This window comes from Falco biarmicus, chromosome 8 (genome assembly GCF_023638135.1).
Source record: "Falco biarmicus isolate bFalBia1 chromosome 8, bFalBia1.pri, whole genome shotgun sequence".
Lineage (NCBI taxonomy): Eukaryota > Metazoa > Chordata > Aves > Falconiformes > Falconidae > Falco > Falco biarmicus.
In genome coordinates, this window is record NC_079295.1 from 9,382,237 (window position 1) to 9,396,855 (window position 14,619).

Consider the following 14,619-nt stretch of genomic DNA (forward strand, 5'->3'; position numbering starts at 1 on the left):
AGCTATGAAGCCTTTTCCAAACTTCTTTTATGCTCAATTTTTCCTCTTTTTGATACCTGTGGATCTCTCCTGATGTCTGGGATCTTGCCTTCGGTGGCCTTTAGACATGTTGAGTCTTCAGTTATCATCTGTTTCGTTACACTGTCCCCCCAAAATCATCTCTCAGCAGACAGACAGTAGCAAAGGACAGATTTTTGGGGTCTGTTTCCTCTTTGCAGTGATATCAGTTTCTTGCCAGGATAGAGACCCCTCTGGGCTTTAGCAAAGCAGGAATGAGTTCAGCAATGACAGCCTGTGCCTTCAGACAGCCTGGAGCAAGTACCCTAGACATGCACAAGCTGCTTCATTTCTCAGGCAGTTAGCTCTCTAAAACCGTGTGTGTCTCATTTTTGACCCTGCTAATTGTCTGAACAGGAACAGCCAGTTAGTGCCTTTACCCAATAACTCTGATCTTCGCATCTTCATAGATGCTGTTTCCAGTGTAACTGGTGAAGCCTCCAGCCCCTTTCACAGCATTGTTTTCCATATGGATAGTGTTAATCCAAGTCCTGCCTGCAGGCTGAAATCCCAGGCACAGCATAATTAAAGATTTAAAGGGAGGAGGAAAAATTAAATTGTCAGGATGACCCTCTTGGACATTTGCTAGGATTGCTTGAGTTTGATGTCCACAGCAAAACTTCCACTTCATTGTCAGAACGGTGTGAAAAGCTCTACGTTTTACTGCAAACTAGATGGGACTATCCCAGAATGGTGCAGCTGGTTCATCCTCTGCCTTGAGAGAAGATTACTGTGGCTTACGCTGTGTTTAAGCTGTTTGCAAACACCTCCACCTCTGCCAGTGACAACTGAGGAGTCCTCAAGCTACTCTAGGTTATTGCAATGGGGGGTGTTTGAACAGTGGGTTACAGCCCAGCCCTCCGAGATAGACTAGGACGTAGCCTCCAGAGGGAAAGGGCAGAAACCTGACCTTTGTGATCTGGTCTGGCCTTCTTGTGGAGCACTGGGAAGGACAGGGGATCACTGTTCTCACCATCAGCTGCAGAGAAGCGGGAATGGCCTGGCCTCTCTCTCTACCCTAGATCTCAATCTTTGAAGTGTCAAAGTACTCTTGACCCGATCCATCAGCATTTTGTATTTAAGATGTATTGAACTGTTGGTCTCTGACATAACTCCTACATCGGTGTTCAAGTCGGTGATGAACTTTAGCGGGAGCCAGGTGCTGACCCTGAAAGTGTTTTTCAAATCTCATCTCCCAGACTGTTAGTAGGATTTGTGTGGTCTCCACAGTCGATGTAGCCCAAAATGGTCTTTCTTTTCATCCATTGCTGCTGGGTTGCAATAGGACATAATCCATTAAGACGCCTGTATCAGAAGTGACCTTGAATTCATGTTGGCTTTGTAAGAATTTACTTGCGTTCAGCTACTGTTTACCTTGGTAATTCCTGCAAGCCGTAGAGGGTGATGGCCTTTGCCAAGTGTTTTACCACCTGCCCAAAGGCAGATGCTTTAATTATATTTTTGATAACTGCAAATTATGTATTCCCATAGGACCAAGCTCACCTAGCTTGCTAGGGAAAACGCAGTTCCTGTGAAAAACCTTAATTTCTGGTGAAAACTCTCCCCGTTAGCTTTTTGTTAGGCAGGTGTCTGGGTTTCTCCTCACATGAAGGCACTAATCAGTGAATAGAGGTGGTGGCATTCACTCCTTTGCGAAAGCAAGCTGGAAACAGGATAGGAATGGTTCAGTCTCACTTGTGTTGGGAAAACAGGTTGGGAAAGTGGAAATAATACCTGATACATGGGAATATAGGGCTGTGAGCAATATGAGGGCAGTACAGTGAACTTGGATCAGGTTTTGGTGTATAGTCCTCTGTAAACAATGCAAAGATGCATGCTTCTCATTTCAGATTGACAGTAGGCCTGTGGCATAATCCATCAAAACTGTGATTAGATCCATATTAGAAAAACTGGGGTAGATAAGAGAAGGCAGAGATCACATACCCTACCTCATCATCATCCAGACTAAAGCTCCATGATGTCCACATGGTAGGAAAAATGTCCTTACAGCTTCCACCCTGCAACTGATACTCCACACACTTTATTTTCAAGTCTTCCATGACAGTAGTTTCCTAATTGCAACAGATGTCAGAGCATTGTTGTCCATGATAATTAATGTTGAATGGCCATTTTCTTTAAAAGAGGCCATTGGGGTGATTCCAAATGAGATGTGGTCATGCCGTAACATAATTAAACAGTCATATTAATAGATAAACCCCCTAACAATCCCTTGTGAGTCACATACAGAAATAGCAGTGGCATTGTACACCCCTTCCCTGTCCTGCTTGTTCTGCTTCGGCATGATGGGAATGATAAAAGGTCTTTGTAAAACTGCCATGAAGCTGAAGGGAGAAGGAATGCCATCCCAGTCCTAAGACATCTCATGACTCAGATATGACTGCAAGGGGATGGTGGGAGAGGCAGAGGCACCCGTGAAATCACCTCTGCCAGCAGCAAAGGCTTCTTTAGGGTCAGCAGCAGTATGTTTGCTGCCTTCTTGTTTGTTTGGAGCTGCCCTGCTTTTGCTATGCTCCTGTGAATAAGGCTCTTGTGTCTTCTCTGCCTGTGGCTAGAGATGGGCTGGAGCTGTTAGTGGATGCTCCTCGTCTGACTCCATCTGGCTTTGGGAAACTCCCCTAGCTCGGCTGGGTGCTTGGGATGACCCTATGCCGATGGGAGCCAAAATACCCATTAGAGTCATCCATGGAGTGAGGAGCAAAGCTGGAGCTGGTGCCATTGTAAATCAACCCACCCCCCCAGGCATCATTTCAGCAGCTTATCCCAACGAGCCTGCTGGCTCTTGCCTGCAAAGCCCTATTTCCCACCTCTGATGCTGTGGGTGCACCCACTGTGTCATGCTGCAGTCACCCCAGCATGACAATCCACCAGCACAAAGCACCGCTTGTGCAAGGTAGAAGCAGTACAGCATGTCCTTCTCCTGCATCCCCAAGTGCCATTTGACTGTCTGTTTCGGTTGCAGCTGCCTGCATGCACCAGCACTGGCTTTACATGCAGGGTGATGGGAATCACGTTAAGGCACGTCTTCCCTCTGCAGCACTGGGAACAGCTATTTGGAAAATCAGGTATAGCTGTAAGTTATCAGAAAAAACACTGTAAAATGAATGACTGGAGAACGTCCAGGCCACTTGTTATGTATATCAGTTCAGTTTGACAAAAGATTATCAAGAACTGCAAAGATAACAGCTTATGTGAGTATTATTTTAAAAGAGAGGCCCTGCATCTAGAAGGGCGTGTTTCTCTTAAACAAGATTCCCCAGAAATTTCTCTTAAAGGAGATACCCTGCAGCCCATTCTTTTATCATCTGGCAAGGCAGAAAATCAGAAATCCAGCCCGAGCTCCATCCATACCTGGTTTCCCAGGAGAGGCTTAGCTTGTAACACTTCTCTCACATTTTGGCACCCAGGGTGCCTGGACCCCCAACTCAACTGGGCTTGAGGTCCAGCTGAGCCTCCAGCTAGTAGGAAACACATAACTCACCTTGTCCTTTGAGTCCCTGCTCCTAACTTCCACTTCACACACGCACATGTGGTCAGCACAGGAGAACTTCACGTGCTGAACTTCATATAGCATCATCTGGCCCTACAACACGCGACAGTGTCTGTGTGAGTGGCTCTGAGTTGGGCTTTTTTTCTTCTGCATGAGTTCATAAGATCTGGAGGCCTTTATTCGTGGTTGGATGATGGGGGAAAATGCTGAGGGCAGGCAGGTGTAACTGTCCTTATCAAAGCAGAGGACTGCTGGAAGCTGGTGGGTGCTGGTTCTGAACTGCTACAGAATTCAATAAACTGCTTTGAAAGAGAAGTGGGGAGAAAGTTTCTTTGCTGGTGCATGCACCACCAAGCTGGGGCGGGGGGGGGGGGGCGCGGGGGGAGGAGAGTTTCTCTAAAGAGACACAGTTCCCAGGCCAACATAATACTTCACATTTATTCTGTGGACCTGCGCTGGGCTGTTTCCCAGGTGGTGGATCTCTGGCTAAGCCAGCGCTTTTTGGGGGTGTCGGCACTGCTGAGCACTTGCACGCTTCATGTTTTCCTTGCATAGCAGGCCACATGTCCCCGGTGTTATTCAACCTCCTTATCCTTTCAGGGAAGAAAGTATTCGGATCTGGGCAGCACAAACCCCAGCGTTAGAGCTCCTGGCAATGGTTGTACCCACAGGCCCTGGAACAGGCTCTCCTTGTGATGTTAATCAGTATCTATTGACCCGCTCTGCTGTTCAGATGCAGCGGGGCGCTCTCAAATACACTTACGTAAGGGTCAGCCCAACTGATGTCTGGCTCCTGCCAATAAATTAATTGCTTTTGCCAGGACCGCATCTCTACTGGAAGAGGAGTTAGAAATCAATTTCTGGCTGCCAGTGAAGATCATGCGTTCCTGATATCCCGGCTCAGCCTTGCATCTGTAATCATCACCTTTTCTGCACAAAATTAATCCAAGTTTGGATTCAAAATCCTTTTCTGGCTTTGTTCATAGACTTTGATCTGATCTTTGTTTCTAATGTGTTACTGGGGTGGATAATTCCCTGCACCTGTGGGAAAGCACAGTGTCTGAGCAGCAGAGATGCTAGTCCCACCAGGCAGAATAGTTTTTCTCTCCGGTCTTGTCTCCCTGCTTAGATACCTCTCAGGGCAAAAAAAGTGTGGTTAGCATTCATATTTGCTCTGATGAAGATGAGAAACAGGTTTCTTTTAACATCCAAGGTCTGGGGAATTCCTGCTTAGACACACAGGGAGTGTTTTACTGAGCAAGGGAAGAGCTTTGGTAGTTGGATTATTGCAATATAAATCCCTTTGGGTATGTGATGTTTTTAGCATTTTTCTTGAAATCCTGTCAAACCATCTTTTCTTGCTAACTGTAAATGAGGGGAGCACTGAGTCCTAATTAAGCTGTTTGCTATGAGCAAAGCTGAGCTTCCCGAATTGCTGTGAGAGTGGTTAGCAAATGCGGGAGGCCGGTCTCCGGTGTGGTTGTACCGGTGGGGGGAAGCCAGACGCTATTGATTTTTTTCCTTACAAAGCTGTTAGCAGGGAGGGGGGAAAGAGGTTTAACAAGATCAGACACAGAGGAGAGTGGGGGAGCGAGCAGCAGGGGAGCAGGGGGTCACGGTGGGTCGGGACCCACCGCGATGGAGCCGGTTGCCCTGGGTGTGCAGGCACAGCTCCGCCCGGGGATGCTCAGCCCCCTCCCAAACCCGTGGCCTGCCTTCCCCGGGGAGACGCTCGAAGGTTTCATTTGATCCACACACCCTGCATAAAGCAGGCAGCTCCGCCGAGGGTAAAGATCTCCTTTAAGCCCAGCCGGGTGGAGGAGGTCTGGAGCTGCCTGCAGCCCTGGGCAGGACCCCGGGGGAAGGCAGGGCTGCCCGCCCGCATGGCGGGGTGTCCCGGCAGCCGATAGGCACGGCGCCAGCCCTGCTCGCCGGCCGCCTCGGCGGGCAAGCTCGCCCGGCAGACCGGCTGCGGTGCTGCCAGGAGCCGGCTGGCCTGCCCGCAGCTCTGCCTCTGCCCGGTTACATGGGCAGCACGGAGGTGGGGCTGAGCTCTTCCCCCTCCGTCAGCATCCCAGGGTACGGGAGAGCGAGCGTGCGGGGTGGCGAGTAACGGGATCGGCTCCAGCCCTCGCCAGGACAAGATGGGGAGGAAGCTGGACCTCTCCAAGCTAACCGATGAAGAGGCCAAGCATGTTTGGGAAGTCGTTCAACGGGACTTTGATCTGCGGAAAAAAGAGGAGGAACGGCTGGAGTGAGTATCTACTCTCTGCTCCGTGGGGCTGGGAGCAAGCGAGCCACAGCTGCAGGTCCCCGTACGCCCTGCTGCGTATGGGTTTGAGCAATAAAGCAACGCATTGAGTCTGTGGGCGAGGAGGAACAGCCGGGATCTGGCTGTGAAAATCAAATGCAGTAGTTAATAGATTACGTTATCGGTGGCAAGGTGACGTGTCCGGGCTGCAAAGGTGCAAACCGGCACTGTGCCATCAGCGGTGATGCGGATCAGTGTCACTAGGGAGGTTTATGAGGACAAATACCTGGCCCCCACTCAGGAAATGCCTTTGTGGGGCTTGACGCTGGCGTGGCTCTCACAGGGAGACCTTGCCTGGGAGCAAAGGATGGAATTTGGCTGCCTTGCTTTTGTTTCATGTGATAGTTCTTGTGCGTTTAGGACAGGAGAGGTATTCAGTGAGTCCTAGGAGACTACAGACTCCTGAAGGATCCTGGAAAAACAACTGAGAGGAGTAGTAAACTTACTGTAGTAGCCTTACATATGCTTTACCAGGGGGTTGTGCCGTGCTGGGAAAGTTTTAGGGGGCCACAGATTGGGAAAAGATTGAAAATCACTGGAGCAGCAAATGACTGTGTCTTCTAGGTTCGTATAAACAGGTCATTTGACAAAAGTGCAGTTTAAAAAATGTTTGGTCAGATAAGATTAAGTTCTGAGCATGATAAATTGTGGGGAGTTAGGCTTTGGTTGCTAACTATGTCAGGTGCTGAGCTAAGTATTTTCTTAACTTTATTTCAAAAAGCTGCAGTGTCCCTGTTCAGGGTCTGGCCAAGTTCTCAGTATTATCCCAGTGGGATGGCCTGTGCACCCAGGCTGAGTCTGGGCTGTGCTGCACTCCCACCGAGCCCTCGTACCCTCGTAGTTCTGAATTTTGGAGCCAGGGCTGGTGCTGATGGCATGGCAAAGCCTGGGGACCAGGAGCTCATTGGTTCTGCTATCAGATCCAAAGGGAAGGGTGAGGGGTGAGAGTCATCCTTCTTCATGTGGGATTATCTGCATCTGAGCTGTTGAAGCATCCCCCAAAAGCTTGCCATTGTGGATTTCCACAGAAGGCTGTGTGGGAGCATCTCCATTTACACCACCAGCCATGAGAAGCTCTCAGTCATATATTTTTTTAAACCTCCTGATTGCTTTTTTTGCCTAAGAAAACCCAGCCTGTGTAGGAGGCAGAGATAATTCAGTATCATCATCTACTGCCTTCCTCTGCTGGTAGCTCTGAAGTACAGGACAGAGATCAGACAAGGGTGTTTAAAACATTATCACCCTGGAAAGGGTGAATGTCTGCCTTGTGATGGATCTGAGCTCTGCCTGGAGGAAGGAGGTGGGGATCCACATTGCTGTGCCCTGCAGAAAAGAAGTGGGCGAGGTGAATTCCTTACCTACAAGACCTTGGCGCCAGACTGGCTTATCTGGGTCCGCTCTGATGCCCAGGAGGCTCCCAGATCAAGTGCCATGGTATGGGAGGTGTAAGACAGGGGGAAGGTCTTAGGTTGCTTGGACCCTGCTGCTGTCTCTTCTCCTAAGTAGCATTCCCTCTGTCCCAGCAGCCGTGGGGTTTCTATTTTTTCCCCCATTTTATCATTGATTCCTGCCCCACAGAGGGCTGGCATTTAACCAGAAACACCTGGCACTGCCCAGGTCTCTGGGGTAGAGCAAGTTACCCAGTCCAAGGCTTGGTTGCCTCTCTCCACAGGCTCAGCTAGGGCCATACATCAGATATTTCTGCAATACCTGGCACAGACCAGACCACCGATCTGGGAAAGTCTGCCACACTCCTGCATGCTGGACACGGAGCTATGTGAGCATTTTCTGCCTGTAACAAGCTGGGACTTGATGTGATGTTACGGGAGACCCTGCAGCCATTCACCCTGCTCCTTGTGCTCTGACCATCCCCATTTGTTTTGCTATTCATTTGCTTTCCTATTCACTGGGCTTGTCTCAACCTGCAGGCCTTGAAGAAATGTTCCCCTCCAGCTTGGTCTTTTTCTTCCTTTTCTGCTGCTTCTCTGCATTTTCTTTTTGGCAGAAGCTATTCACCGACAATGGACAAAGGCTTTAGCTGGCCAGAAACTGCACAACCATGCAAGGGTAATGCTTTGCCCAAGAAATTAAATAATGGCCACTTTGTGGGGGCTCTCCCTGCTTCACTCCATAAACATCCCTGCCAGCAACCTTGTTTGCGGGGGATGGTTCCCTGCATCTCTCCTGGAGCTCAGCTGGACCAACCCTGCTGCAGTTTGGCATCCCACCGCTGCTCATTTATTCTGCAATGAGCAGGGCAGGGAAAGGGCTGGCCTGTGCTCCTGCCAGCAAGAGGAGACGAGAGGCATGCGGTTCCTGCGGGTTTTAAACTGGTTTGGCCGAGATTCGTCCTTCCTTTGGCAGGTCTTGTGGGTGAGGGAAGGGAGGTGAAGGGATCCGACCGGTCTCTGAGAACCAGAAAAAGCAGTCCAGTGAAAGATTGGATCCTGCTGGAAACAGCTTTAGCATGGGAGTAGAAAAGGAGCAACCCAAGGGTTTTCAGCTTGGGTTTTTTGTTGGGGTTTTTTTTTTTTTAGTAGCCATGTATAGATTTACTGCTGCATATTTGCACTAGGTCATTCAAAACAGCTCTAGGATGGTGAACAGCTGAATATAAAAGCTAGGTGCCCTGTCCAGTCTTCATGCTGATTTTCACATGTCCCAGATCCTTAGTTAATGCCAGTCAGTAACACTCCTGTGTAACAGCGAACACAGGTGTGCTGGCAGCGAGCTGGTGAGAAAAGTCACCCCCGGAAAAAAAACATGAGAGCTTATCCCTAATGTACAAACTGATTTGGTTAAACAGAGATCAGCTTGATTTACGTTCATGTCATTCCCATGGACACCCCGGCACCACACTGCCACGCCAATAAGGCTCCTGCTGCGGCCACCCTGGCATCAGCCCATCTCCCTGGCAGCTGGGGGCACTGGGAGCATCACCAGAAGCCTTGTGGTCCACGCTGTGCTTCTGAATCAGCCTCCAGACACAACTGCTTGAGGTTTTTGGCCCAGGCTGGCTTCTGCTCTGAAAAATGCAGCTTCCTTACCCTGCCTAGATAGAAAACAGCCTTCTAGGACCTTCCCTACAAGTCAAACATTGCTTCTCAGCCATAGCCCCAAAGGCAAACATACCTGGGGTGGTGCGTGGTGCTGGGAGCAAACAGAAAGCCTTTGGGTAACGCACTGGGCCCCCACCAGCTCAGCAGGCATCGTAGCTGGCCCTGGCTGTCGCTGGGGTTCAGCCTTACATGGGCACCTTCTTGCACGGGGACCTGCTCTAGCAGCCAGGACTGGATAGCGAAGGAAGCCTGTAGTGACTGACTCCCAGGAGAAGGTGGTCTTGGAAAGCGTTCATGTTGATCAGGCTTTCATGGGACAGTCACGGGCATCTCCTCCTGCTGGTGTCCTCTGAAGAGTCAGAACCTCATTGCACATCACTTCTGCCCTAAATAAAAGGCTCTGCTGAGTTTAGCATTGAAAGACTAGATTAAAACCCCTTTTAACCCTTTTTCATCTCAGATTGCTTTTTTTTGTTGGTGATTTTTGGTTTTTTTTTTTAACTGAGAACTCCAGAAAGCTTTTAATTCCCAGTTGGACTTCAGGCTCAAAGATTGGGTTTGGTTGGGATGCAGACAGGGACTTTGGGAAAACCCGTTCTCCTGAGATTCATGATCAATACCCTGTGAAAAAACTGGACAGGTTTTGGCACAGCCGGATCTGATCTTTTATTTAACAGTGGCAGATCCTAATGTACAGTAACCTGCCCTGAATCTGGAGCCCAATTCTTTTTTTCAGCTTATTTAACTCATGATATGTTGTTTATTAGATTTGCCCTACAGCTGTTTCCACAAGCTGCAGGACTTGGGATGTTCCCTGGAAAATCATTCCTGAAATGATTGAGGCGTGACGGGTTTGCCATATGAGAGTTCACAGTGAAATGATAACAAAAACAAGTTCCTGTGTTTTGGGATGTTTTCTGCAGGGAGCTGAAATGTAAGATCAATCAGGAGAGCAGCAAGAGAGAGTTCCTGACAAATCAGTCCCACCTCAATGAAACCCACTGCGTCCACTGCCTCCAGCCCTTCAAGTTCCTGCTGAACAGCAAGCGGCAGTGCCTGGACTGCAGCTTCTACATCTGCAAGAACTGCAGCCGCTACAACAAGAAGGAGCAAGGCTGGGTCTGCGATCCCTGCCGCCTCTCCAGGTACCGCTCCTGCCATGGAGGGCAAGGGGCAAGGCCAGCCTCGGGGCTGAGGCTCAAGAAGAGTCACCCGAACTCAGCTTACCTTTACTTTACTTTACCTCTTTAGAAAAGAGGCTGTGTTTTTGTTAAGAGAAGGTTTCTGGGTGAGGGTCTGGTCACCATGAGCGTGGCTAGACTGGCTCACCTGTGTGTGCATCCTCTCTTTGGGCAGGATTGTGAAGATCGGTTCCCTGGAGTGGTACTACGAGCACGTGCGATCCCGTTTCAAGAGGTTTGGAAGTGCCAAGGTGCTGCAGTCCCTGTACGGCAGGCTGCAGCCAGGGCAGGGGGTGAACTCCACATTTCTAGGTGAGGAGGAACACCAGGGTTTCTCCTGCCCTGCTGCACACGGGGCATCCATGTGGCACGGTGTTGGGATGCACCACAGGAGGAACATCAGCATTGATGCTGCTCTGAGTGCCATGTGGTTTCGAGACCGTTCAAAACATCTTTGGGAGGGAGCGGAGGCTGGGAGTCGTGTGTTCATACTGACAGCAGCAGAGCAGATGTTCTCGGTGGATTTTTTTGTCGTCTGCAAAGGTTCAAGTTTTGACTTGACAGACTTGAGAATATCTTGCACTTAATTTTAAATTAAGTCTCATGTCCTGCGCTTTGTAACTTATATCTCTTTTTTTTTTTTCTTTCTTTTAGTGCTTTTCATCACAGGGGAGATCTTGTGAAATTAACCCAAATTTAACCTGCAGGTCCAAAATATCCAGCTGGCTGGATAAAGCCAGTGCTGTTTTTTCCCCCATGATTTTCACAGCCAATCTGATGATGCTCTGGCACTGACAAAACTGTACCAAAATTAGCAAGTTACTGTCACCATAGCTGTTTTCTTCAGAGCCTTATGGATCTTCAGTATTTCTGATATTGGTCCAACAGTGCATAAACATATGCTGAAAGCTGTTGTTGGTACTGGGTAGCTCCTAGCTGCCGTTCATTCAGGTCCTGCACTGCTTTGCCTACTGCCTTTGAAAACCAACATGGTTTTTATTTCCATCTTGAGGAAACACAGAAAAATTTACACAAATACTATAGACATGTGCTGATTCAACTGGTCCAATCACTCTTTTATCTAGACCGCTCATGGCGGAAATATCAGAAAGTGGAGGGTAGCAGCATCGAATATAAAATTAATGGACTGAGAGGCAATTTATGCAGCATTCAGCCTGGAAATGCAGCAGACCCCACAGAAAGGACAATCCAAGAGAAAACCAAGCCAAGCATGAGGATAACTGTGCTTTAGGCTTCTTTAAACTGAGATTCTGATGGCTTTTTAAAAAAGAAATTATTTTGTTGTTATTACTTCATTAACACTAGCGAATTGGCTTGACCTTTGAGCAAGCAAGAATCTCCTCCTGGATTGTATCCCTGGTTGCGGGAGGTACAGCAGAATGATGTGAAACCATTGCATTTTGTGCAGCCATCTGCTGTTGGCTCTGCCTTCCCCTGCTGCTGCACTCCCATGCATGTTGCATCAGGACTGTGGAAGTGGTGGCAATAAGCTCTTTGACTTTTAAAAGTCAAGTCCTGCCTCCAAGTTCCTGTTTTGTTCTCCCTAAAGAGCTTTTCTGATGATAGTGCTTTGTGATGTCTAGAGAATGAGAACTCCAGTTAACCATAGCTCTGAGGCTTGTTCTCTGCAAGGTACCTGGAGAAAATGTGCTTATTCATTTTTCCCACCATTTTTCTTTTCATTTAGGTCTTCATGACAGAGTTTACAGCCTGCCAGACATTAACAGTAAGTAAAAAAAGAGAACTGCAGCATGTGCCTGGCAGTTCAGGAGAGGTTTCCAACGTCTTTTTCTCTTCACACCCTCTGGCTATGGGCACTCCAGCGCAGTTTGGTGTTGCTGGGCCAGGGAGGACATCTCTCCGCTGCGGTGGAGGTGGACTGTAATGCTCACCTCTTGCACTGCAGTACACCTGGGGTCTCCAAGGGCGGACTCAGATACAACGGGGCTTTTAGTTACATGCCAAACTTGAAGCTTCCCAATACTAATCATCTCAATGCACCTAAGTTGTATGCTCGTAAAGCTGGCCGTGTTCTTAAGGAAGCCACTGAATTTAGGACTTGGGTTGTGTTCCTTAGGAGCCCTTGCAGGAAAGATTTGCTGCACCTTGGCATTTGATATAGGAAAGAGCATTTTGCCTACCTCGACTTTGGACTTGATCAGGCATTTGTGCTGTTCCCAACGTACTGCTGGGCTTGGCAGTGATCTGGCTACAGAGATGGGGACCCAGAAAGGGACAGGTCACTAACAGATAGTGGAGCTGGCTGACGGGAACCAGCAGAAGCAGAGCTGTGCTGGGCTGAGCCATAGTGCCTTCAAACACTGGAGTCACACCGGTGAACTTCAGGGTGCTCTCTGTGGTGCAGATGCCCTTCATTTTCCTGCAGTGGTCACTTCCACATCTGTGATGGTGCACAGCTGGAAGGGGAAGCTATGAGAGGCCAGCCAAGCTTTTGCAAGATCAAGTGCTAAGACTGGGTGTCTGCAGTGCTGCCTGGGAACTGCACCCCAAAAAGCCTCTACCCTACAGACTTTAGACAGTGGTCACTGCATGCCAGCTGCAGCGCTGGGGCTACCTTAAAATGTTCCTGTCCTTTTCCCATCCTTTGTCCTCTTCCCTTTACTTGTGCAACCTACTGGCCATGGTGTAGCATGTAAAAAATTAAAAAAAAAAGAAAATGTTGGAAGTTATTTCTAATATGGACCTTTTCATCCCATAGAAGAAGCTTGGGCTCACCTACGTGCATTGGTGAGACCACCACAGTGGGGACTCACCTCCTGCAGGAACGGGGTGCAGGAGCTGCCCATACACAGTGTGCCATTGTCTCCCCTCCAGGTGAATGCCAGTTCCTCACCAGCGGTGACATTGGGGATGACAGTGATGACGAAGACAATGTCCTTCGTGGAGCTGAAGCAGAGTGCTACAGCAGAGTAAGCGTTTTGTTCTGGGGCCTCTTCTGCTTCTGTGCCCTCAGCTGCTGATGACCTGCCTTGGGCGGCGGTGGTGGTGGTGTTCTATGCTGCGTTCCAAACTGGGCCTTTCTCTTTGTTCTCCTCTCAGATATGCCCCTCTCCCAGTTTGTGTAGAAACAACCAAGTCAGTAAAATCACAAATACTCGGTCCTCTGGACAAAAGACCCACTCCTGACATTAAGGGTGTCCCCAGTTAGTATAAAAGTTCCAGCTCCTACCCATAGAACAAGAACACACCTGTTTTTTTCATTAGAATAAGAGATACCTGGTAGAGTAGCAAAGCACAGCTGGGTTCATGAGTATATCACATTATCTCCTGAGTTTTTCTGGGACTATATGAGCAGTGTAAGAAGGGCGATGTGAAGTGTATTTGTCCCTGTAGCATGTGTGAAATCTGCTGGTGTGTTTGAAATGCTGGTACAGTTACATACGTGCTGTTACGTACACACCATCTGAACCTGTGGCTACGGGTATGTGCTGCATTTCACGTACTTGATACTTCATTTTGATCTGCTTCTGAAGCCTTGGAGGTTTGCCCAAGCTGTTCCTGACCCAAGGAAACCGATGACCTCCCAAATATCTGGAGATCTGCCCACAGCTTCCTTTCTCTGAAGAAAACAGGGAGATGCTTCAGGACTTGAAAGCATCTCCTGGATCTCTCTCTGAGCTGTAACCTGGCTCAGATTTCCCATAGTGACTTTATAAACCAGGAGAGAGCTTCTCGCTGTCTGCTCATGGCCACAGTCGTGAGCCAGAGTGTGGGAATCAGGAACCCACTTTTCTCTCGGTGCAGCATAAGCACACACTGCCTTCTATATATTTCACCTGGCTCCCTGCAAGCAGGGCAATGTCTGACCCAAATGTTCTCTGCAAAAAGCAGGAGCCTTGTTTTGGGCTGTGCAAACTCAGGCAAACTAAGGAGACAAGGGCCCTTCCTCCCCTTTTCTTCAAGGTCAACTGGGTTTTATGCTGAATTTTCCTTTCTTGCACTTCCTATGCTAAGATGTGCAAGACAAAGCGCCTGCTGTCTGTCCATCCCTTTGATTTTGAACTGGACTCGGAGTACTCTGCTCAGTCTCGCCGCCAGTCTGTGCAGCTCTCTCCAGCAGCCAGCAGCCCGGATGCTTTCCAGGTACTGGGGGGGGGGTCCTTTCCTCTCTTCTGCCTCCTTGCTACCTCTGCTATCTCTTCCTTCAGCTATGAAAACCCTTCAGCTGGTGTTGAGAGGCAATGGTGCCAATCCCTCCTCCCCACAGCCCCGCTTGCTATCTCTCCTTCCATTTGAAGTTCTTTGCCTCAGGCTGAGTCAGTAGGACATGTGACTGAAGCAAGGATGAGTTGTAAGATGAGATAGCAGGAGATTCTCTGGCCTTCTCCCTGCAGATTTCTTTGCTCTCTGCAGACAACAGATTTTTCATGTTGTCTCAAGACTATGGGGCACCCTGGTTTCCAGTGAGCTTGTGAGGTTCAGTACTCAAGGGATAAAATGAAACTAGACTCTTCTCCCATC

The 14,619-nt window shown here is 48.9% G+C and overlaps 1 protein-coding gene across 2 annotated transcripts in view; it reads left to right on the forward strand.

The window, feature by feature from the left end:
- Positions 1-5,358: 5,358 nt before the first annotated feature.
- Positions 5,359-14,619, forward strand: part of MLPH (melanophilin) — a 29,057-nt gene continuing 19,796 nt past the window's right edge. The window contains exons 1-6 of one of the 2 annotated variants that reach the window (XM_056350307.1): positions 5,359-5,819; positions 9,859-10,080; positions 10,292-10,428; positions 11,825-11,863; positions 12,973-13,067; positions 14,113-14,241. In XM_056350307.1, the coding sequence (XP_056206282.1) occupies positions 5,710-5,819; positions 9,859-10,080; positions 10,292-10,428; positions 11,825-11,863; positions 12,973-13,067; positions 14,113-14,241 (732 nt within the window). In that variant the 5' untranslated portion in view covers positions 5,359-5,709. The remainder of the gene's footprint in view (positions 5,820-9,858; positions 10,081-10,291; positions 10,429-11,824; positions 11,864-12,972; positions 13,068-14,112; positions 14,242-14,619) is intronic. The other variant, XM_056350306.1, reaches the window with a different exon arrangement.